Source organism: Schistocerca nitens, chromosome 7 (genome assembly GCF_023898315.1).
Source record: "Schistocerca nitens isolate TAMUIC-IGC-003100 chromosome 7, iqSchNite1.1, whole genome shotgun sequence".
NCBI classification, from domain to species: domain Eukaryota; kingdom Metazoa; phylum Arthropoda; class Insecta; order Orthoptera; family Acrididae; genus Schistocerca; species Schistocerca nitens.
The window spans coordinates 313256002-313281586 of NC_064620.1; the positions used below are offsets into that span (position 1 = coordinate 313256002).

At 37.6% G+C, this 25585-nt stretch overlaps 1 protein-coding gene across 1 annotated transcript in view; it reads left to right on the top strand.

Annotated features, from left to right (window-relative positions):
* The window catches only part of LOC126194885 (oxysterol-binding protein-related protein 6-like), a 277022-nt gene that overhangs the window by 210538 nt on the left and 40899 nt on the right, over positions 1–25585 (top strand). The window contains exons 13-14 of the mRNA XM_049933235.1: positions 1270–1482; positions 8188–8305. Of these exons, the coding sequence (XP_049789192.1) occupies positions 1270–1482; positions 8188–8305 (331 nt within the window). The remainder of the gene's footprint in view (positions 1–1269; positions 1483–8187; positions 8306–25585) is intronic.

The window sequence follows — 25585 nt, forward strand, 5'->3', positions numbered from 1 at the left end:
ATAGACGATAATACTCGATCTCATAGAGCACAGGTGGTTGATTTTTTCTTGGAAACAGAAGATACTGCACACATAGCATGGCCTGCTCACTCTTGCAATTTGAATCCCATAGAGTAAGCCTGGTATGTGCTAGGGATACAGGTTGCATCATGCCAGCATCCACCAACCACTCTCCAATATTTGCAAGCATCTCTGCAGGAAGAATGGGCGTAATTGCCTCAATATAAGACTGATAACATCACTCACAGCATACCCTGTCATTGTCAGGCCTATATTGCAGCCAGACATGCATTAACCAGTTGTCAGAATGTGTGTGCAAATTCATTAAGTTGGAAAAAACAATGGACATTTTTGTCTTATCATTATGCATGTTGCAGTTGTTTATGTTCTGTGTTCTTTAGATTGTTTCTACTTTACATGTTTACACCGTTTTATGGGCAAGTAAATGCAACATTGCAAAACTTCTGTTTGTTGCTTTAATTTTGGACACCAGTGTAATTGGAAAGGAACTGCTTTGGTTTTGAAATAAACTTCCTTTTGCTTATAATGAGAAAATGTGACCCTACAGAATTTGAAAAATTGGAAGAGTGGAAGTCTTTTTCCATCAACAGCCTCCTTTACACCTCGTTCTCAAATGAGGTGGGCCTAGGTGTCCGTCTTTCATGCCTGAAGAAAGAACAAAAAGTACCAAAATCTGGGTAAAGCTTTTTTTAAAAAAATGTGTGTTGACAGTACTGAAATTTTGTCTCATAATTTTACAATTGCCTCCAGTGAATTTACCTTTTTATACTTTACCATAAGACAAAAGAGAGTCTAATTAAACATGCTTCAATACTTCTCAGTGAGCAGTGATGTGAGTTGCTCCAAAGTACTCTAGCACATAGTGTCCTTTCACACATCCCATGTGATGGACAAAATTAACTAAATATTTTGTAAGTCTTGTTTTAGTTGTATGGTGATCACTGTGAGTAAAAACTTGTAAATCAGTTCAGAGTTTCTCATGAGACTCTGTTTTCTTGGCATATGTGACTGAAATGTTTGATTATATTTTCAGGATTTTTAATAATTAACGAATGTGCACTTAGTATTTTCAATAATTTAAAAATCTTTTCAGAGAATGTTTGAAGAACTGGAATATAGTGAACTTCTAGACAAGGCTGCTGAACTTGATGATCCATATGAACATGAAATGTTTGATTATATTTTCAGGGTTTTTAATAATTAATGAACATGCACTTAGTATTTGCAATAATTATAAAATCTTTTCAGAGAATGTGTGAAGAACTGGAATATAGTGAACTTCTAGACAAGGCTTCTGAACTTGATGATCCATATGAGCGTATGGTATATGTAGCAGCATTTGCTGTGTCAAGCTATGGTTCATCATATTTTCGTGCTGGCAGCAAACCATTTAATCCTCTGCTAGGGGAAACGTATGAATGTATTAGAGAAGATAAAGGCTTTAGATTCATTGCTGAACAGGTATGTACATACTTAAGACTGCTGTTTGTGTTTTTCTAGCATTCTAAGGATTAGTTATTTAGAATGCACTTTTATCATCTTGCTCATACTGCTACTAGCAGTATTAGCCGTTTAAAACACTGCATTCTTATCTTTGTCTTATGACTTTTACAGCTGCTACCAATGCGCACACACTTTAACTTGGCAGTTTTAGTTTGGGGGTGGGCGGTGTGTTTTGAACTTCTGTTGTGTAAGATAACACAGTTGAGACATATGCTATCTCATTTACAATACTGTCAACTTTATCAAGTAATTGTGGTAGCCTTTACAGAATTCTTTGTGTACTCCACTTTACTTTCTCCTGTTAATTACTGGTTTTTTTTCTTTCCTTGTTTTGAAATCGATGAGAAGTCCATTCCAGGTCCATTGTAGGCTTCGAATACAGCTCACACAACACTAGAAGGAATTTGGGATTACTATCACAGTGTGTCAGTTCTGCTTTCCTTAGCTGCCCAGGTGGCAGGGCATGCTTTATTCTCCCTGCACCGGTTTTCTTCCACTTCCTTCTGAAGCCACTCTTATATGGCCATAAGCAATGATTTTAAATAATTTCATTACAATTTCTTGAATAACTGTGAATTATGTAAGGATAACCATTTCAAAAGCATAAGTAGTGTACTAAAAACTTCAAGGCATAAGTAGTTATAGATACATCATCTTTTGTTTTGTATAAGTCTATAAACAGTAGAGACAATAGTGTCTCAATCTCATTTTGTCATTTTGTCTCGGCTTATCTTGTCTCACATCGTCAGTATTGTTTTAGCTTGTGTGAACACCTACTGTGGAAACTTCAGAAGTACATTCCATTTTATCTGAAAGTAACTATCTGTGTGAGAGGGAAAAGTTTTATTATTAAAAAGAAATGGTAATTATTTTTTAAGTGAATTCAGGGAAGTGAATAGGGAGTTTCAGTGGACTGAAATTAGTTCAAAGCTTAAACTGTGAGGACTTCCTTTCATGACTACATTACACAGTCCACTTTGGTAATCATCAATTTTTTAAAAATAAAATCAAATAAAAAATTAACATAGGCATAGGATCTTTGCTGCCATCATTAATGAACACTAGCTTTATGATAACTCATAAAAATAGCTTTTCACATGAATTTAATTTACTTGCAAGAGTGTAAAATTGATTTTAACAGGACTTACTTATTGATGATCACCTTTATCCATTGATTAATCCATCAAAGTTAGAGAGACCAAGATACTACAAAATATTCAGTTGTACTATGATGGGACCTGGATAAACTGACTAAACCAGAGGTTGTACAGAGTTTCAGGGAGAGCATAAGGGAACAATTGACAAGAATGGGGGAAAGAAATACAGTAGAAGAAGAATGGGTAGCTTTGAGGGATGAAGTAGTGAAGACGGCAGAGGGTAAAGTAGGTAAAAAGACAAGGGCTAGTATAAATCCTTGGGTGACAGAAGAAATATTGAATTTAATTGATGAAAGGAGAAAATATAAAAATGCAGTAAATGAAGCAGGCAAAATGGAATACAAACGTCCCAAAAACGAGACCGACAGGAAGTGCAAAAGCAGGCATGGCTAGAGGACAAATGTAAGGATGTAGAGGCTTATCTCACTAGGGGTAAGATAGGTACTGCCTACAGGAAAATTAAGGAGACCTCTGGAGAAAAGAGAATGACTTGCATGAATATCAAGAGCTCAGATGGAAACCCAGTTCTAAGCAAAGAAGGGAAAGCAGAAAGGTGGAAGGGGTATATAGTGTGTCCAAACAAGGGCGATGTACTTCAGGGCAATATTATGGAAATGGAAGAGGATGTAGATGAAGATGAAAAGGGAGATATGATACTGCGTGAAGAGTTTGACAGAGCACTGAAAGACCTAAGTCGAAACAAGGCCCCAGGAGTAGACAACATTCCATTAGTACTACTGACAGCTTTGGGAGAATCAGTCCTGACAAAACTCTACCATCTGGTGAGCAAAATGTATGAGACAGGCGAAATACCCTCAGACTTCAAGAAGAATATAATACTTCCAATCCCAAAGAGAGCAGGTGTTAACAGATGTTAAAATTACCGATCTATCAGTTTAATAAGTCATGGCTGCAAAATACTAACACGAATTCTTTACAGATGAATGGAAAAACTGGTAGAAGCTGACCTCGGGGAAGATCAATTTGGATTCCATAGAAATGTTGGAACATGTGAGGCAATACTGACCCTATGACTTATATTAGAAGCTAGATTAAGAAAAGGCAAACCTACGTTTATAGCATTTGTAGACTTAGAGAAAGCTTTTGACAATGTTAACTGGAATACTCTCTTTCAAATTCTGAAGGTGGCAGGGGTAAAATACAGGGAGCGAAAGGCTATTTACAATTTGTACAGAAACCAGATGGCAGTTATAAGAGTCGAGGGGCATGAAAGGGAAGCAGTGGTTGGGAAGGGAGTAAGACAGGGTTGTAGCCTCTCCCTGATGTTCAATCTGTATATTGAGCAAGCAATAAAGGAAACACAAGAAAAATTCAGAGTAGGTATTAAAATCCATGGAGAAGAAATAAAAACTTTGAGGTTCCCCGATGACATTGTAATTCTGTCAGAGACAGCAAAAGACTCAGAAGAGCAGTTGAACAGAATGAATAGTGTCTTGAAAGGAGGGTATAAGATGAACATCAACAAAAGCAAAACGAGGATAATGGAATGTAGTCGAATTAAATCGGGTGATGCTAAGGGAATTAGATTAGGAAATGAGACACTTAAAGTAGTAAAGGAGTTTTGCTATTTGGGAAGCAAAATAACTGATGATGCTCGAAGTAGAGAGGATATAAAATGTAGACTGGCAATGGCAAGGAAAGCGTTTCTGAAGAAGAGAAATTTGTTAACATAGAGTATAGATTTAAGTGTCAGGAAGTCGTTTCTGAAAGTATTTGTATGTAGTGTAGCCATGTATGGAAGTGAAACGTGGACGATAAATAATTTGGACAAGAAGAGAATAGAAGCTTTCGAAATGTGGTGCTACAGAAGAATGCTGAATATTAGATGGGTAGATCTCATAACTAATGAGGAGGTATTGAATAGAATTGAGGAGAAGAGGAGTTTGTGGCACATCTTGACTAGAAGAAGGGATCAGTTGGTAGGACATGTTTTGAGGCATCAGTGGATCACCAATTTAGTATTGGAGGGCAGCGTGGAGGGTAAAAATCATAGAGGGAGACCTAGAGATGAATACACTAAGCAGATTCAGAAGGATGTAGGCTGCAGTACGTACTAGGAGATGAAGCAGCTTGAACAGGACAGAGTAGCATGGAGAGCTGCATCAAACCAGTCTCAGGACTGAAGACCACAACAACAGCAACACTATGAACCCTGTTTTGCAACAAATTTTAAAGGCAGTAATTTGTGGTGTCTTCTCCCAAAGAGAATTGACTGTTACCATGCCCTGAGATCAGAAAAATTCAACATTAGCATTGACTAACCACTACCAACTAGTCGAGGAATATCAAGATTATGAGAGCCGTCACAGGACTTAGCCTTCATTAGTTTAGACTTAAAAGGTAATTGCCATGATAAAGTGTTTGCTGTACACAGATTGTTGTCATTGCAATAAAATGTCGTAGGAGGGCGAAAGAGAGTCTGTCCATTTTACAAAATGGTCTTATACACACCAGCTTATACAGAAGCCTGAAAGCATATTACAAACACATGTTGACTGCAGTTAAAATACAACAGTTTTTTTTTAATATGCTTTCTAGACACCCACAGATAAGTCTGTACTATCCTGTTCACAAATCACTCACCCTGTTCCTTTGTTGATAAGCTTTATTCCAATAGTTTGATGTATACTTCTAAAGTAAACAGCAGCTATATAGCAAAACCGAAGATGCCACAGCTTTTTTCAAACTAGGAGCTTTCATGTTAATTTGCTTGATAAAATTTAGATGGTATAATGAGAAAAGCATGAAGGAGATCAGCAGTAGATTATTGTTAATACAGTATATAGATTAGGTTTCTGTGGTGCCTTTGCCTCGTTTTAATATATACCATGACTCATTCCAAATGCTTGAAAATTCTTCTTGATGGGATCTAGTGAATGTGATGAATGAAATCATATTTACATAAAATATATTTTGTTATGCATAGGTACTTTATTCACTGAAGGTGTTCTTGTAGGTAAGGTATGTTAGTTCAACAGAAAGTTTCTAAATGTACTTCTACATTATATAAACAAGTTGAAATTAGAGAATGAAATTTTCACTCTGGAGCAGAGTTTGCACTGATATGAAGCTTTCAGGCAGATTAATACTGTATGCCGACCCGAGACTCGAACTCAGGACCTTTGCCTTTTGTGGGTAAGTCCTCTACCAGCTGAAATAAATAAAATAGATTGGTTTCAATATAATAGAGGGAAACATTCCACGTGGGAAAAATATATGTAAAAACAAAGATGATGTGACTTACCGAACGAAAGCGCTGGCAGGTCGATAGACACACAAACAAACACAAACACACACACACACAAAATTCAAGCTTTCGCAACAAACTGTTGCCTCATCAGGAAAGAGGGGAAGGAGAGGGAAAGACGAAAGGATGTGGGTTTTAAGGGAGAGGGTAAGGAGTCATTCCAATCCCGGGAGCGGAAAGACTTACCCTAGGGGGAAAAAAGGACAGGTATACACTCGCACACACGCACATATCCATCCACACATATACAGACACAAGCAGACATATTTCTGCTTGTCTGCTTGTGTCTGTATATGTGTGGATGGATATGTGCGTGTGTGCGAGTGTATACCTGTCCTTTTTTCCCCCTAGGGTAAGTCTTTCCGCTCCCGGGATTGGCATGACTCCTTACCCTCTCCCTTAAAACCCGCATCCTTTCGTCTTTCCCTATCCTTCCCCTCTTTCCTGATGAGGCAACAGTTTGTTGCGAAAGCTTGAATTTTGTGTGTGTGTTTGTGTTTGTTTGTGTGTCTATCGACCTGCCAGCACTTTCGTTCGGTAAGTCACATCATCTTTGTTTTTACATAAATAGATTGGTTTGATTCATTGTAAATGTTATGTCTTCTCGGATTAGAAATGTTGTGACAGATGACGTAAACTCTGAATTACTGTCTAGGTGATATGTGTGCTCCAAAGCCAAATTGTCAGATGCATGCTTTACTGGATGAAAATATTTTTTTTTTTTTTTCATTTTGCAACTGAACCATATTCCTTTTCCAGATGTTTCCCATATGTTTAGATTCTGAATAACTACCAGTTACATCTCTTGTAAGGACAATGTAAGTGTTTGTTATACATGCTTATGAACAAAATTGAGGGCTGTTACTTCAGAATCATGTAAAAGTGTCAACACAATTATCAGTACAAAAAAATCTATCACTGTTACTTTTAATATTTCTAGGATTCCTTCCTCTATTCATCTGCATTGTTTCATTTTTTTTAACAAATTATAAATGAACATTGACCTTGTTGCAGTATTCTGATTCCAATTCTGAAGTATAATAATGGAAATTAAACTAAATCAGAAACATGAACATGGGACAACAACATCAAATGCACAGAACAACTCTTAATACATACTCCTAACAAGGGAACCTCCCCATTGCACCCCCCTCAGATTTAGTTATAAGTTGGCACAGTGGATAGGCCATGAAAAACTGAACACAGATCAATTGAGAAAACAGGAAGAAGTTGTGTGGAACTGTGAAAAAATAAGCAAAATATACTCATCCATAACACGTGAGGGATGCCCAGGCAGTGCATGTAAATATGCTTGCACCATTGTGCAAGAGTGTACCACAGATATGAGCTGGTAGGGGGAAGGCACAACTTATTTTAGTTTCATGGAGGGGTAAAGGAAACAAAACACAATTTCTCGCAAATTAAACTCAGGATTATTGAAAAACTACATTTACCAGTCACGTAGTAGTGGGAGAGCTTTATAGCAGGTACCTGCTACCTGCATGGTACTTAACTGACAGTAAAGTTGATATGATTTTGTGCGTATTATTTCGCAATCAGGCAGGTAATGCTGAGATACACGTGGATAATTTCTATGTCCACTTTTTTAGCAGTTTTGACATTGGCAAATAACGTGAGCAGAAATGTTCCAGATCAAAGGTACAATGTTACTGGAAGCTGTTAGAGCCTAGAGGCATATGGCATTTTCTGTTGCAAGGAAAACAGTAGTGGATAGTGAAATAGTTCAGAGATTCTACAGCAAATGGCTCTGTACATACTTCCCACTGGTCAATATCTGTGGATTTCTTCAAACTGGTACTGAATTGATACATCTGAATGTGTGACAAGGGACAATGTAGTATGCCTTTGGCCCTGTGAGATACAGACATACTGCAGTACTTAAAAGCGTTTGTAGCATATGTAGAATGGCACAGCACTGCATGTTAAAGAGTCGACAGCACTTGGAGGATTAAGTATGCAGTACTGGATAAACATCATTATTTTCCCCATCCTTTCCATTTCTTTTTTCCTCAGTTATATGGAATAATTAAGTTCAGTAACAATGATAAAATTTTCTTAATAATAATTAAACAGTATGTACAGTTTAATCCAGTCTGACAGTAGTGAAAAGCAGATTAGAAGACTGGAAGAGGTGATACTTTCTACATATCCACTGTCACCCTAATAAATATGATGTTGCTGAAGTGAAATTCTGATTTTTGTATGCGATTTGTTTAGGTTAGCCATCATCCTCCAATAAGTGTGTGTTATGCAGAATCCAGAAATTTTATTTTTTGGCAAGATGCACGAATAAAAACAAAGTTCTGGGGCAAATCAATGGAATTCCAGCCAACAGGTACTGTCAATCATTATTTACTATATATTCCATGTTCAATTCCACCAGGTTATTTGTTACCATTATCAGATAAAATTTAATGTAATGAATGTTAGCCACATAAAGCTATATATTAATTAGCATATAGTACTGTAATGAACATTTCTGATGTACATAAAAATTGTGTTTTTAGGCAAGGAATTAGTGTTAATATTGTCAGAATGCCATGTGCAGTTGCTGGTGGTGATGATTGTACTGTTGTAGTCATCCAACTTAGTTGATGATTTATGTTGTTAGATTTCTTCTGAAATATGATGTGCTATCACTTTAAGAGAAATGTAGTGGTATGTCTGTTTACAAAAAAGGGAAATAATAGAAGCAGATTACAACCTTCCCAGCTTCAGAAGACAGTTGCAAATTGAGAGTAGCCTTTTTTACTTCTTTTGCCTCTTTATCATTGTATTGACCAACTAAGATCATGTAACTTCAATTTCTCTTCTTTCTATGTCATATTCTATTTTTCCAAGACTCCATCTTCTTTGCACAATGTCTTTACATTTCTATCCATATTGTTCCTGAGTACTTATTTATTCTGCTTTGAAAGCCTTCTAAATTGAGTGCTTCATTCTTTAAAAAAGTTCCTTTTTTTTTAGTTCCAATTCTTTCTATTTCTTTTCTTATTCCTGTAATTCGTGCCAATGTTGACTTTTTTTCACAAAAATAGGAATATTGTTTTGTTAACCCATTCATCAATTCAGTAGAGGTGTATAAAGAAGAATCACCTTCTCTTTGCTAGTTTGATATTCTCTGCACATTTTAGTAGAACTCCTCATTGCTCATTTTCCAACCATATATAGTTTGTATTGCACTCATTTTGTTAATAATTCATTTTTCAGGTACCTCAATTCTGTCCAGTTTGTAGTTTATCATTTATCATTCATGGGGATATGAACAGTCTCATCTTAGCACTGTGGTGTAGTATTTTAATTTAGTTTTTATAGGTATGCAGTTCTTGTTATAGATATTTTTAAGTAAGCTACATGCCATATCAATTTCATTAAGCCTTACATCTACTGCAAACTTTTCAAATCTACCCCACTATATTGTTTCTCAAAGCTATTTAAATTTACTGACTTGCTTTATTTTGTCTGTTTCTGATATTGTATCTAGTTGAATGCATTTTTTAATATATTTGCTGTTATTGGTTTTCAGATTTTTTGAAATATACTACGGTTTGCTACTTTCTTTAGATTAGATTTCTTGTTATTTCAGACTCTAGGTGACTCCTGCACTGTAGGACAAAAACATTTTGTACAAGTCAGTTCTGGGAATAGGTCAGTCAAACAAAAAAGTAAAATCACATAAATTCTTTCATTTTTTAATAATTTCAACTAGGTTGCTTCCTTTTCTGTCTGTCTATTTGATACAAATTTTGCTATTGATTTCAAACTAACTTTCCAATGAGCTAGAGGCTTTAAACTTTCAGCATTACTCAAACCTGGATGACACTGCAATATTAACTCATTTTATTGTCTCGTGTGGTGGAGAGTCTTTGTGTACCTCTGCTTGTTACCCCATTTCCTTTCCCAGTTGTGAGTGTTTCGCAGTAAGAACGACTACTGGTGAGCCTCTATGTTAGCTCAAATCTCTAATCTTTACTTTCACAGTCTTTTTGCAAGAAATGCTTATTAGTTGACACAAATGAAGAGAAACTAAAATTATTCTGAAATATACCACATGTCTTTGTTGTAATCTCATCAAAATGCTTGAAACTGATTGAAACATTTCACACACAAGACTAAAAAGCAGAAAATATATATTCAAGCAAAAAGCTTTTGAATATAACAAATTTTTAAAATGGACTGAAAGTTGTTTTTAGATATATTTTTTCCCACGTGGAATGTTTCCTTCTATTATATTCATATAGATAATAGTAAGAGATATAGATAGTAGTCGTTGAGAAAAACCACATCACAGTTCATATGTGCAGTGCAATAAAAGTGTTTGTGATGTTGGTGAACTATTGTAATGTTCTGACAACTTAAAGTGTGAGTGTGGATCTGGATTGTATCAGCTTATTCCCCCAAACAACCATCCACTTCTTTATGAGATGACTTCCTTGGAATTTGCAGCCACTCTTCTTTACTGAATAGCTGGCTGCTGGAAACCCTCTTGACTTCTTCACTGTTGAATAACACTAGGTACAGGAATTTTTAGACTTTTCTACTTATGAAATAAGTAGGCAAATGACCTTTACTTTTCATCAACTAATGATGCATTCGACCTCCATACACAATAAAAATTTCACTTTCCACATGAATATGTAACTTCCTGCAAGTCTCTCGTACAGACATTAGAAACAAATTGAGTTACTTTTAAAAGAAAGTTGGCTTAGATACCATGACCTTTCGTATAGCTAAACTATATAATTTTATGTATTGAATGCTTATATCTTGTTTAAAAGTTTTCTGTGGGAGACATGTCACTATGTATGTAAAGCCCTCTATTGGTTAAGTTCTTACGATCGGTGCGCGCCAACATAAGAGCCTAGCGGCCGGCCCAACAGAGGGCGCTGTTCATTGATCTGTCTCTTTTTCAGTTGTCATATAGACATTTTATCTTTCATAAGTAATTTATAGGTTGCCACAGGCAATGTATTACACTTTATTAATTGTTGACCGTAAATTCACCATAAAAAAAATATGGGTCGGGCCTATACTCTTCATATATTTTCTTTTAATAATTTTACATGGGTAACTGCATTCATCTTTTAATGTATCACAGTTGGTTTCTATGATAGTCATCAATTTTAATAAGTCTGCTACATACATTTTATCTAACGTGTTTTTATCAGATTATGTTTTGCGTAAATGATGACAACATATAAGTAAGCCCACAGTAGCGACATCTAGGGAGGGTGTAGGTAAAGAGGTTTCTGGATGCTACTGTACCTCAGTAGCTAGTTGGCAATAATCACTATGTGGACGATGTGGCCTATTCTACACCATATTTTAAATCTATGTGACGATGCTATGCTGATTATATTTATATGTTTTGACGATGCCATTATGGCTGTATCACTTTAGGACATGGTGTAAAAAAAAGGTACGTTATACCATAATTTATCTGTACATTTCCCTGGTGTATGACAGTATATTGTAATACATATTGCTGTTTTATGTTAAAAGACACACTGCTCACTAGATGTACATATTTATACAGGGTGTTACAAAAAGGTACGGCCAAACTTTCAGGAAACATTCCTCACACACAAATAAAGAAAAGATGTTATGTGGACCTGTGTCCGGAAACGCTTAATTTCCATGTTAGAGCTCATTTTAGTTTGTTCTCCCACCTATGCTCAATGGAGCATGTTATCATGATTTCATACGGGATACTCTACCTGTGCTGCTAGAACATGTGCCTTTACAAGTACGACACAACATGTGGTTCATGTCGATGGAACTCCTGCACATTTCAGTTGAAGTGTTCGTGTGCTTCTCAACAACAGATTCTGTGACCGATGGATTGGTAGAGGAGGACCGATTCCCTGGCCTCCACGCTCTCCTGACCTCAACCCTCTTGACTTTCATTTATGGTGGCATTTGAAAACTCTTGTCTACGCAATCCCGGTACCAAATGTAGAGACTCTTCGTGATCGTATTGTGGATGGCTGTGATACAATACGCCATTCTCCAGGGCTGCACCAGCGCATCAGGGATTCCATGCGACGGAAGGAGGATGCATGTATCCTCACTAACAGAGGACATTTTGAACATTTCCTGTAACAAAGTGTTTGAAGTCATGCTGGTACGTTCTGTTGCTGTGTGTTTCCATTCCATGATTAATGTGATTTGAAGAGAAGTAATAAAATGAGCTCTAACACGGAAAGTAAGCGTTTCCGGACACATGTCCACATAACATATTTTCTTTCTTTGTGTGTGAGGAATGTTTCCTGAAAGTTTGGCCGTACCTTTTTGTAACACCCTTTATATTTTAGATCTGAAGATGGTCATTAGACTGAAATCGGTCACCGTCTAAAGAACTAATTTGTGATCAGAGACTGGAATAAAAAAGCATTTTACAGTATTGGATCACTGTTTGTACATGCGATTATGTCGCAGTTGGTGGAATTTAGTTTCACTCTGAGCATTTGATTGAGAATTTACTAAGTCTAGTTCTTTACTGAGAGTCGCACTCTGAGCATTTAAAGCTTCACAAGGTTCCGTTTTGGGCCCCTTACTTTTTCTTGTGTATATAAATGTCCTTTCATCAGTAACATTACCAGATGCCAAGTTCGTTTTGTTTGCCGATGATACAAACATTGCAATAAATAGCAAATCAAGTGTAGTCTTAGAAAGATCAGCTAATAAAATATTTGTGGACATTAATCACTGGTTCCTAGCCAATTCCTTGTCACTAAACTTTGGAAAAACACACTACATGCAGTTCAGAACTTGTAAGGGGTGTCCCACGAGTATATGTCTAACATACGATGACAAGAAGATAGAAAAAGTGGACAGTGTTAAATTCTTGGGATTACAACTAGATAATAAATTCAACTGGGAGGAGCACACCACAGAACTGCTGAAGCGTCTTAACAAATCTCTGTTTGCAATGCAAATTTTGTCAGACATAGGGGATATAAAAATGAAAAAGCTGGCATACTATGCTTACTTTCATTCCATAATGTCATATGGGATTATTTTTTGGGGAATTCATCAAGCCAAGCTAAAGTTTTCTGGGCACAAAAACGTGCAGTAAGAGTTATATGTGGTGTGAACTCAAGAACATCCTGCAGAACTAGGTATACTAACTACTGCTTCCCAATATATTTATTCCTTGATGAAATTTGTCATTAAAAATATATCACTTTTTCAAACCAACAGCTCAATTCATGGAATCAATACTAGAAATAAGAATACTCTTCACAAGGATTTAAAGTCACTTAGTCTTGTGCAAAAAGGTGTGCATTATTCACGAACACACATTTTCAATAACTTGCCAGCAGCCGTAAAAAGCTTAACAACCAATGAAATTCACTTTAAGAGAACCCTAAAGGATTTATTGGTGGCCAACTCCTTCTACTCCATTGATGAATTTCTCAGTAAAACCAACTGATTTGTATATAACTTCTGCATAATTTCAGTGCAGTATTGTGTTCATTGTAAATGTGTGTGTGTGTGTGTGTGTGTGTGTGTGTGTGTGTAAGTACAATCTACCTTCTGCACCTTTTCAGTGTAGTAATGTGTTCATTGTAAATAAGTGTTATAGTAGTTGTATTACATGTTTATTACCTTATAAATAAATAAAAAACTTTTTAATTTTGAATTCAGTACATTAGTATTTGTAAAATGACTCTTTCATATAGTGTTCATTAAAAATGATGATCATTCCACTTGGGACATATGGAATGGTACATTAGCTTATTTGTTTTAGTTGTAAATATTTGTCCTGTATTGTTGTTTTTCTGACATGTTCCACATCCTGGAGGACCTCCTCACTCCGGATCAATTGGAATGAAAGTAAATCTAATCTAATCTAAACTCTGGGTATTTAATTGTGAACTTAATGAGTTTACTTAAGACTTTAACTTCAGACTTTGAGCTTTGATTAAATTTATCAACTCAGCCCAGTCTGGCACTTCTTTGCTAATTTTCATGACCATAGCAGGGTCTTGAGTTTCCCCAACCTGTTGTATATTTTCCGTACTTTTATATGCCTCGCTCTTGTAAGCATTTAAAGCTAACTTTAAATATGATAATTACACAATAAAAGTTCACTCTACAGTATCTTGCACCACTTTGTAATAAAGTAATCAAGTTTTGTTTCACGCTTACCCGGTGTAGAATTCTCGTTGCGTTGATGAGCAGATGTGGAGGCAGGTCAGCACCGGTGAACAGCAGCTGGTGCCGGCAGCATCAGATGTATGTTGGTTTCCGCATCTGCGTCCCCGCAAATTATGAGAGAGCTGTATACTCCCCGCACTGGATCTTCTTAGCTGAAGCATACTATCCATACTTGTTATTAGATAAATACGTTGAAATCTTCTTTACTATTTTTATCATTGTGAATTTTTCATTTTTTCAATGTTTTTCCATTTAAATTTCACTCCTTTGGATACTTGAACATATTCCAATGTCTCGGAGTAATTCCCTTGTCTTATTATGTTTGGTTGCTATGACATCACATAACAGATTCTTCTCTTGTTTTTGACTTAAAATTCCTGTTTTCTCGGTCTTTTCACACAGGTCACAACGTTCTAACATTCTGACGGCTTAAAGTGTGAGTGTGGATCTGGGTTATATTGGCTTATTCGCCCAAACTTCCTTCCACTTCTTCACGAGATGACTTATTTGGAATTTGCAGCCACTCTTCTTTACTGAATAGCCGGCTGCTGGAAAACTTCTTGACTTCTTCTACTTATGAAATAAGTAGACATACAAACTTTACTTTTCATCAACTAACGATGTATTTTACCTCCATACACAATAAAAATTTCACTTACCACATGAATGTGTAACTTCCTGCAAGTCTCTCTTACAGTCGGACGTTAGAAACAAATTGAGTTACTGTTAAAGGAAAGTTGACTTAGATATCATGACATTTCGTAACATGAATCATAAAATGAGTCTTACCTCTAACAAGGTTGTCTACAAGAGTACTTTTTCAACTGTTCTTGTTTTAATGATAGTCAGTGACACAATAAGCACAGAGCTGCATATGAACTCCATGGTTCTTCCTTACACACTCACTAAAACATCTATGGATTGCCCAACAGGTACTTGTCGGTACCGTCCGACCGCCATGTCTACTTTCTTTCCACAACTGATTTTAAATCTGCACACACAAACATATGACGCACAGAAGGTAGGATGGTAGAAGGCTGAGTGGTTCTAGAATTTACTCAGAAATTCTTGAATCACTACACTATTTGTGTCTCAATTACCAGTTGCTTGCACCCTACCTTTTTCTTTTTAAATTTTAAAAGTATTGTTTTAGCTATTAAAAATTCACAAGCGCAAATTTGCAGGACTATCTATATGGAGTGGGAATTTGCACAGAGCCTGGAGAAATTATTTCATACTTTTTAGTCCATTTTAAAAACGTGTTATATTAAAAAACTTTTTATGGATATAATTTATTTTTTCACTAATTCTTAAAATACCATGGTGAATTTATTTTTTCTTCTCATACTCCTAATTATTTAACAATAGTATGGAAAGGGTAGATTGCTACTTACTACATAGAGGAGGCATTGAGTCGCAGACAGGTACAGTGGGGGGAAAAAAAAAAGCCAAAATATTTACTTGCAATATGTCAAACAAAGTCCAACCTGAGTAGAAATCACACACACATAAACAAAGGCACAATTTATGCTCACATGGCCACCATGTCTGGGCACTGCAGCCTGTCTGCACTTGCATCTGATGTGAGCAGCAATCTGCTGTGGGTTGATGGGTAGGTGTCAGGGAAGATGCTAAGATGCTATGCTGCCTGTGGGAGCATGCAGGGACATTGAGCCAGGATAGGCTGCTAGGTGCAGTGTCAATAGGCTGTGCTTTGAGGGGCAGGGGGTAGGGGGGGGGGGGAGAAGAGAAATAGAGAAGGGAAAAGGATTAGTAGATGTGTTGTTATAGGAGACGTGTAGTGTTGGAATGGGATCAAGGAGGGAATATGTAGGTGACAATGACAAAACAAAGATATAATACAAGGAAAGAAATAGTTGCAGTATTATAAGCAGTTATTAGTCAACCCTACTGTACCGTTACTGTAAATGCTGGAGAATACAATGCAGTCACAATGACAGGCATGGAAACTGTTGAGTTGGTGCATATTCTCATAGCGTTTTCCCATAAGTTTCTTAACAGAGCAGAGATACATAACAGGGACTTAAGCCATCAGTTAAATATATAACTTCATTATTTAGAACAGTTCGCCAATTCAGGGGTAACTTTTCTATTCAGCAACTGGAGAAATCATATGGTTTTGAGGCAAAGAACATGCCGAGCCATGTTCGGAGCTCATTTTTATCCAGAAAGGATTTTCCATGAAAGTTGTTCAATAGAGAGTAAAAAAGGTGAAAATCTGAGTTCACAAGATCAGGTGCATGAGGTGGGCGCAGAATTCCTTCCCAACCAACTCCTGTATAGTGTTTCTTGTCAGTGTAGCAGAATGTGCGCGGGCATCATCATGGAATAGCATCGCTTTTCACAGTTTTCCTGGTCGTCGTTCTTGAATTCCATCCACAATATTTCTCATTTGTTGATAGTAAATGTCAGCAGTGATGGTTACACCTCAGGGAAGCAATTTGTAGTACACCACACCATCACTGTTCTACCAGATGCATAACATTATCTTTTGTGCATGCACGCAGGTCTTTGTGCAGAGAGTTTCTGCATTGTTTGGGCTCAGCCATTCATTTCTTTCCATTATGCTAGCATAAAGACACCATTTCTCAACACCATTAGAGGCACAGTATAAGAAAGGTTGGTTTTGTTCACAAGCCAATTGATGACAGACAAGCAGAGATGCACTTATGGCCATATACTGATTTTTATGATTTTGGTTTAGAGCATGCGGCAGCCATAAAACAAATTTTCAAACCTTCCCCATTGCATGCGAATGTCACACAATAGTGGTACAATCACATTTGCCAGTTCTGATATGCCGATGTGCATCATTGTGGATCAATGGGCTTAAAAGGTCGTTTTCAAGCCCTGAATGTGGAGAGTCACTAGTGTCAAAACGATCATTCTTAAAATGAGAAATCCCATTTCTTGCTGTGTTCTGTCCAATGGCATTGTCCCCATACATGGCGCAAATGTTTATGGCTGCCTCCACTGCTGTCATCCCTCTGTTGAACTCAAACAGAAGAATATGTCTGAAGTGTTGCAATTTCTCCTCCTGGCACTTCATTTTCTAGTGCCCACAACTCCACTCAACATGTTCAAATGGCAAAAGACAATATTCAAAGTCAGATAGCAACAATGGACTACAAGTAAGAAATGATAAATAAACCCATAAAATCAACATGTTTTAATAGGAAACCTCACAAATGAAAAACCTGGAAACACCCTGATTTCCGAAAGGGTGAATGGCTACTGGACTGTGTCTGCAGGAATAAATTTCACCATCATGAAATCTACAATGTCGAAGTTTTAAGGGGTGAAGACTCGGGGTCAGGCCACTATGTTGTGAAGATCAAAATAAAATTAACATCAATGGTAAAGAAAAGATCTCAGAAAAAAATTACAAGAAAATTCGACCCAACCATCTTAACAGAAACTGAGGAATACATTAGGAAATCAGGTGAAGGATCTATCAACTATAATACCCTAGGAGAATTAACCACAAAATCTATAGCAGAAGAGTTGGCTTCAATAAATCCCAGGAAGAAACATGATTGGTAGAATGAAGAATGTGACCAGGCATTAGAAAGAATACACCGAACTTGGATAAAGCATTAAGCCCAATAGTGTAGAGAATCTCTTCTAGAACTAATTAAGCAAAGAAAGTCAACCCATAAAATCATCAGACAGATGAAATGCAAACATCTTAAAAATACTGTAGAAAAGAGAGGAGAGAACTTCCAGAAGAAACAGTCAAGAGATTATTACAAAACCTTTGGGAGACATCTTAAAAAGTACGAGTCCCCAACATTGATGCTGAGAGATAAGTCAGGAAAGTTGGCACATAGTAATCAAGAAAATGCAGATATCCTTGCAGAGATTTTCAACAAACTTTTAAATTGTGATGACCCACTGGGAACATTTCAAGCAGACACTGAAGCACCTATTTTAACCACCACAGACCTAATAGATCCTCCAACTATCTGTGAGGTAGAGGTCGCAATTCAGGAACTAAAAAATTACAAGGCATGTGGTGAAGACCATGTATTTGCAGAAATATGGAAGAATGCTGGAAAATCTGTGGCCATAAATCTCCACCAACATCTAATTGAACTGTGGATCACAGAGAAAATTCCAGAGCACTGGACATCCATTATTTAAAAAAGGAGATAGAACCAACCCAGATAATTACAGAGGAATAACCCTTGTGGACTGCGTATACAAAATTTTCTCCCGCATAATTTACAATGGGATCAAAAACATTCTGGAACCACAACTTGGAGAATATCAAGGAGTATTTCGACCATACAGAAGCTGCTCAGACCAAATTCTTATCCTGAAACTAATAATGGAGTATTACAAATATAGAAACAAATAGTTATTCATCTCATTCATAGGTTTTGAAAAAGCATATGATAGTGTTCATAGACCCACAATTCTAAAAATTCTTAGATCATATGGCCTCCATCCCAAACTGGTAAGACTCATTCAGCTAACTTTAACTAACACAAATTCAAAGGTCAACTTTACAGGAGATGTGTCGAAAGCTTTAACAATAAAGACAGTACTCGGACAAGGTGATAGATTGTCCCCTTTGCTTTTCAGTGTGGCCCTCGATTACATCATGACAATCTGGCAAAAAGAAAATCCGTGTAAAATCAAAATTGGAGGAAAACCAGAAATAAGAGCAAACTGCCTTGGGTTTGCTGACGATTTAGCTCTCTTAGCCCATGACATGGAAGAAGTTCGTGCTCAGATCACAAGTATCCAGAAAATTGCTTAAAAATAGGATTACAAATATCCTTTGAGAAAACTGAAATCATATCCGTGAAATCTCTTTGCGTTCATAAAATCTTCATAAATGATAAAGCAATTAACATAGTTCTACAATCTAAATATCTTGGGGAAATTATTTTGCACAGCTTGGGTGAGAAAGCAACATGAATAAATAGAACCAACAAAATGAAAAAAGCACAGTTTCTAACCTGGTCAACATATAATAAGAAATGCCTGTCAATAGACACTAAGATCCAAAATTACAAAACTGTAACTCTTCCGGAAGCAACTTATGCTTCTGAAACTCTGTTCCAAATTAAAAATGAGAGAAGAACCAATCAACCCCTCAAGACTGAACAAAGAATTATCAGAACATGCATCAGTAAAAAATACCAGGTTGATGGAGTCTGGAGAATCCTCCCTAATGAAACTGTATATTGTGAGATTGTCCCAATCACCAGCACAATGAAGAAGAAAAGAATCTCATATTTCTTTCATGTCTTACGACTGCGTGACAACAGGATTTTAAAACAACTAGTGATGAGAAGTCTTGAAAAGAAGACAGGAGGACAGTGGGTCAAAGAAATTCAGCAAGATCTTGAAGCAGTCGGACTTTTAGAGTTACTGATGCACAGAACAAAAACAAAATTAACACTCTCCTTATATGAACCATAAATTTTCAACAGAAATGATGCACAGAAGACCAGTAGAGACTTCAGATGAGTTAAGAAAATTGTGTCCAGAACAAATGAAAAAGTACTGGGCTGCGTGCAAGAAGCAAGTAGTCCAATCTTCAAAGAGAAAGTGAACATGGAATGACTCAAGTGGTCCAATGTGGCCAATCAAGTTAATAATAATAATAATAATAAAGCCCATAGCAGCCAGAATACCAACATTTGAAACAAAAATTCTATGAATTTATGCACCAACCTAGTAATACAAGGGACAGTTAAATGAAAATGAGATGGATGGAAAATAGTAAGTACACTGTTTATTATTTCAAAAAGTAATTGCAATAACTATTAATAATTTTATCCCACTGTGAGACAAGGTGGTCAGTGCCTTCATGGAAAAATGTTTGCGGTTGCCTATGGAACCGAGGTTGTACCCAGGCATGCACCTCTGTGGCTGAAGGAAATTGATGGTCACAAATGTCTTTCTTCAGAGCTCCAAAAGTATTTTAAATTGCATTGGAAGAGTTCGGCACTGTGTGGAGGACATGCAGGGCTTCCCAGTGAAACTTCTGCAGTGTAGTTGAAACAACCTTGGCAACATGTGGTCTGGCATTATCCAACAGAATGATGCTGTCAGTCAGCATACCTGAATATTTCAACTTATGGCATTCTTCAGTTTGTGCAAAGTGTCCATGTACCATTGTGTGTTAACTGTGGTGCCTTGTTTCAGAAAGTCAATGAGCAACATGCCCTTGCAGTCAAGAAAAAGGTCATCAAGACTTCCCTGATGGTGGCGTGCCTGTTGTTCCAACGAAGCTGTGAAAGTTTCACTGGGAAGCCCTTACACATCTTTCATACAGTCTCAATGTCTTCCTATGTGATTTCCATATTTTTGCAGCCCTGAAGAAAGATATTTATTGCTGTCAGTTTGCTTAGGAGGAATAGATGCATGCGTGGGTACAATATAAAAACAGTTGGTTCCTTAGCTAGATGTTCAGCACCAACAGTAAACATAATCCAAAGAATCCAACAGCAAAAAATGGAAGGGCTGTTCATGGTAATCCTATTCTTCAAGAAGCCATTAAAAAAGTATGTATGAAAAAAAATTATTTTCTCATTACAGTTGGGATATTACATCTTAGGTCTATAATGCTGTTAAGAGTGACTATCCCATTATGAGAATATCATAAAATATCAGTGGAATCAGCCAGAAATCTTACTAGACCCTAGCAATAAAAAGAAAAGGATAGATTGCCACTCACCATAAAGATGACTCGTTGAGCTGCAGACAGGCACAACGAGAAGACCGTTACATGTGTAGCTTTTGACTAAAGCCTTCTTCAGAAAAGAAAACACACACAGCCAAGCACACCTCACACACAAATGATCACCATCTCTGGCAGCTCGGACCGAGCTTCTGAAGAAGGCTTTAGTTGAAAGCTAAATGTGTGACAATCTTTTCGTTGTACCTGTCAGCAACTCCATGTGTCATCTGTACTGTGAGCAGCAATCTATCCTTTTCCTTGTGTTGTTGATATTCCAACCTACAGTTTCCATTGTTTTTTTTAGGCCCTAATGTGTTTTTGTACATCTGGTTTTTTCGTTCATGGTGTAGTTTGTGATTTTCAAATTTTTCTATTAATTTAATAAATCACTTATATAAAAATTGAGAATAAGATAACAACAATGAAAGACTAAAGAAACTTAATGAAGGGATGGATGAAGGCATAGTTAATACCAGTTTTTTTTTAAAGAGCACAGGTATAGTTTGCCAAGCTACTAACATGTATCAGTATTGAAACTTCCTGGCAGATTAAAACTGTGTGCCCGACCAAGACTCGAACTCGGGACCTTTGCCTTTCGCGGGCAAGTGCTCTACCACTGAGCTACTGAAGCACGACTCACGACCGGTACTCACAGCTTTACTTCTGCCAATACCTCGTCTCCTACCTTCCAAACTTTACAGAAGCTCTCCTGCGAACCTTGCAGAACTGGTACTCCTGAAAGAAAGGATATTGCGGAGACATGGCTTAGCCACAGCCTGGGGGATGTTTCCAGAAGTTTGGAAGGTAGGAGATGAGGTACTGGCAGAAGTAAAGCTGTGAGTACCGGTCGTGAGTCGTGCTTCGGTAGCTCAGTGGTAGAGCACTTGCCCGCGAAAGGCAAAGGTCCCGAGTTCGAGTCTCGGTCGGACACACAGTTTTAATCTGCCAGGAAGTTTCATATCAGCGCACACTCCGCTGCAGAGTGAAAATCTCATTCTGGAAACATCCCCCAGGCTGTGGCTAAGCCGTGTCTCCGCAATATCCTTTCTTTCAGGAGTGCTAGTTCTGCAAGGTTCGCAGGAGAGCTTCTGTAAAGTTTGGAAGGTAGGAGACGAGGTACTGGCAGAAGTAAAGCTGTGAGTACCGGTCGTGAGTCGTGCTTCGGTAGCTCAGTGGTAGAGCACTTGCCCGCGAAAGGCAAAGGTCCCGAGTTCGAGTCTCGGTCGGGCACACAGTTTTAATCTGCCAGGAAGTTTCATATCAGCGCACACTCCGCTGCAGAGTGAAAATCTCATTATGTATCAGTATTGTCAGTTTGTTCTAAAATGTTGGAAAGTGTATTAAGTTTACTTGTAATGTTTTTATAGACCAAACAACTCTTCTGTATCAGCACAGATTCAGCAAGCACTAATGAAGGAAAAAACAGCTCTCTTTTTATTCACAAGATACAGAACTATATACCACAGGACCTGAATTCATGCATGTTTTCTTGAAAATCACAGGGCCTTCAACACACTTTGTGCACTTCAACATAATAAACAACATACTTGATTGTACCTTATTAGTCTTTCTGTGACAGACCACACCAAGCAAGGTGGCACAGTGGTAAGACACTGGATTCATATCCGTGAGGACAGTGGTTCAAATCCTCATCCAGCCATACAAATTTAGTTTTCAATTATTTTTTTAACTCACTTAGACCACCTGTGTGAATGGTTCCTTTTGAAATGGTGCAGTACTTCTCCTTCCTCATCCCTCCCCAATCAATGTTTCTGCTTTCTTTTATGGCCTTATCAATGGGGCATAAAACCCTTCATATATGTGACGGAACTGAATACTTCTTAACAAACACAACTTTGTATATTGTTTTTCATGAGGTGTCATTGGCTAAAAACAAAAGTAGCCTTTGCCATGCACAGAAAATGGTTGCTGAATGCAAGAATGGTAATTCTCGATAAGGCACCTCAACAGCCCAATGGGGTCTCCCTTTCAGTAATGCTATAAGACTTGAAAATGTGTGTGTGTCAGAGTCTTTTACGGGGGCATACTTCAATTAAATCCTCTTGGTATACAGTGACAATGGCTGAGACAGCTATTAAAAGCTCAAGCGTTTTATTTGAAGTGATATGGCTTGTAAACCATGAAGATTTTATTGATCATGAGTGACCATAAAATTTACAGAAGTGTATAGTTCTCCTTATTATGGTCAAGGCCTCCACAAGTATATTTGTTGTTTTAGTTATTTAAATGGAATACTAATTATTTTGTTAACTAGACTTTTAACTAAACTCCTGGAAACAAGGCAGCATGTTTCATGTTAAATAACACTGCAACTGAAAATGCCATATAAATATAGCACTCAAGTGTTCTGTAACACTTGTGGATCTCCTTCACTTAGGAATGTTTCTCTGATTGTTTCAATGATTAATATCACACTACTTTCTTTCCATTAATTCTCTGTCAGTTTTCTAACCATTAAAAGTAGTGTAAAATTATTAAAACAACAGCCTCAAAAACACAGTCAGTTATTAAAAGTGTGATTGGTTTTGGCCTTTAGTAGTCAGACATCTTCAGATAAAGCACCACCCAACTGACATTGATGATGCTTGGAACAGCTTTGCTGACCCCAGTTGCAAAACTGTGTGATCGAGACTGACAGATCACTGTCTCCTAATAATGTAATCTAAAAATGATATTCTGAATTTAAATGTTGAAGCCACACTACTGCCCATTAAAATTGCAACACCATGAAAATGTGTGATCGAGACTGTTTTTTAATAATTTTACTCAGCTGACTGCAAAACTGTGTGATTGAGACTGACAGATCACTGTCTCCTAATAACGTTATCTAAAAATGATATTCTTAATTCAAGTGTTGTAACCACGCTGTTGCCCATTAAAATTGCAACACCGTTAAAATGGTAACTGCACAAGTAGTAGTAAGTCCACGTACATTGTGTGTATAAAGGTAGATTATGCAGTGGGTTTTTCATTCAGAAATGGTTTGTTTGTATGAAGATCATGCTACGCTTTTTCTGAGGAGGAGGAGGAACATTACCAGCTCATGTCAGTATTTGATAGCTTCAGCATTGTAATTCATTGGTTCATCATCCCACAACACTGCTGCTCGCAGCAGTTGGGATTGCATGACTGTCATGCAGATGAGGACGTAGGATCTCAGCAGCCTCAACGCAACCAGAGGCATATTGTTCATTTGACTGTGGACCTTCATACAGCCACATCACATGCATTGAGTCAGGAAATGGGTTCGTTTGCAGCAGGACCAGTATCCATTCAGAGATTGTGACACCGTACGGAGCAACATGGAATGCTAGCATTTTCCTGACTTTCTTTGACACGACAGCAGAGACAGTGGCACATTGACAACGATGTGCATAACAGCAACACTGGGCAACACGTTGTTTTTACAGACAAGTTCCGGTTTCTGCACATAGCATCACAATGGACAAATCCACATATAGAGGGCTCAGAGATGAATGAAAGCTGTTAGACTGCATTTGTGATTATCATATGGGTTCAGCATATGGCATAATTGGGTGAACTACTGTTTGGTAGGAAACGCTGTCACCTGCTGGCAATTTGGGCAGCATGTATTACATTTCTGTCGCGTTAAAGCTGGAGACTGTGCCCTATCTTTGAGGTATCCTTGACATTATCTTTCAGCAATATAACACAGGACTGTGTTTCACTTGTTGTACCTCAGTACAGTGTGTCTTCAGCTGTTGCCCAGGCTAACACATTCTCCAGATCTCCCACCCACTGAAAACATTTGGTTATGTATTCAGAAAGACTGCCATGGCCCCACTCGCCAGACACTCTGAATTGAAGCAACATGGAATGACATACCAGTAATTTTTTTCCCGCGGTGGGTTAACATGATGGTTCTGGATATCTGCAATTGTGTCAATTAATGGGAAAGAAATTACGGCACCAGTTACAATTTTATTTTCTAATGCCACGACCAGTTTCAGACGCCATGGCTATTTTCAAGTGTTAGAGAGTCTTATCATCATCCAGACTAAGTCTGCATCTTTGTTCCTCCACAATACTAGGCTTGTAATCACTGGCCTCAATGGCTGAAACCGATTATGGTGTTGGAAACAAATTACAGCACCAGGTGCAACTTTGTTTTTGAATAGCTGTGTCTGTTGTCTAAGCCAGTGGCCTTGCCATAGTTTTGACACTGGTTCCCATCTGATCAACTAAGTCAAGTGCTGCTAGGCTCGGCCAGCATTTTCTTGGGTAACTGTCTGAATCTGCCGAGCACTGTTGGCAAGTGGGGTGCACTCAACTATTGTGAGACCATGTAAGTACCTGATTGAGAATAGTGACTCTGGTCACAAAAACTCACAATGACTGGGAGAACAATGTGCTGACCACATGCTCTTCCATATGCGCATCCAGTGACACCTGACAGCTGATGATGACACGGCAGTTAGTCAGTACCATTGCGCCTTTCAAGGCCTGTATGGATGTAGTTACAGTTAGTATCTGTTGTCTAAGGCCAATTCAGTTCAGTGCACATCTGAGATTACAGCTATAGTTGCTGCCAGAGATGGCAGCTGTGTGTACAATATTTTGCACCCTACACACCATCAAATCGTAAACAAATTTAATTGTGTATTCTTCCTACTATACTGTATACAGAAAACTTGTCTTCTAATTTTAATAACCAGCATTTTATATCCTTTTTTCTAATGTTAAAACATGATC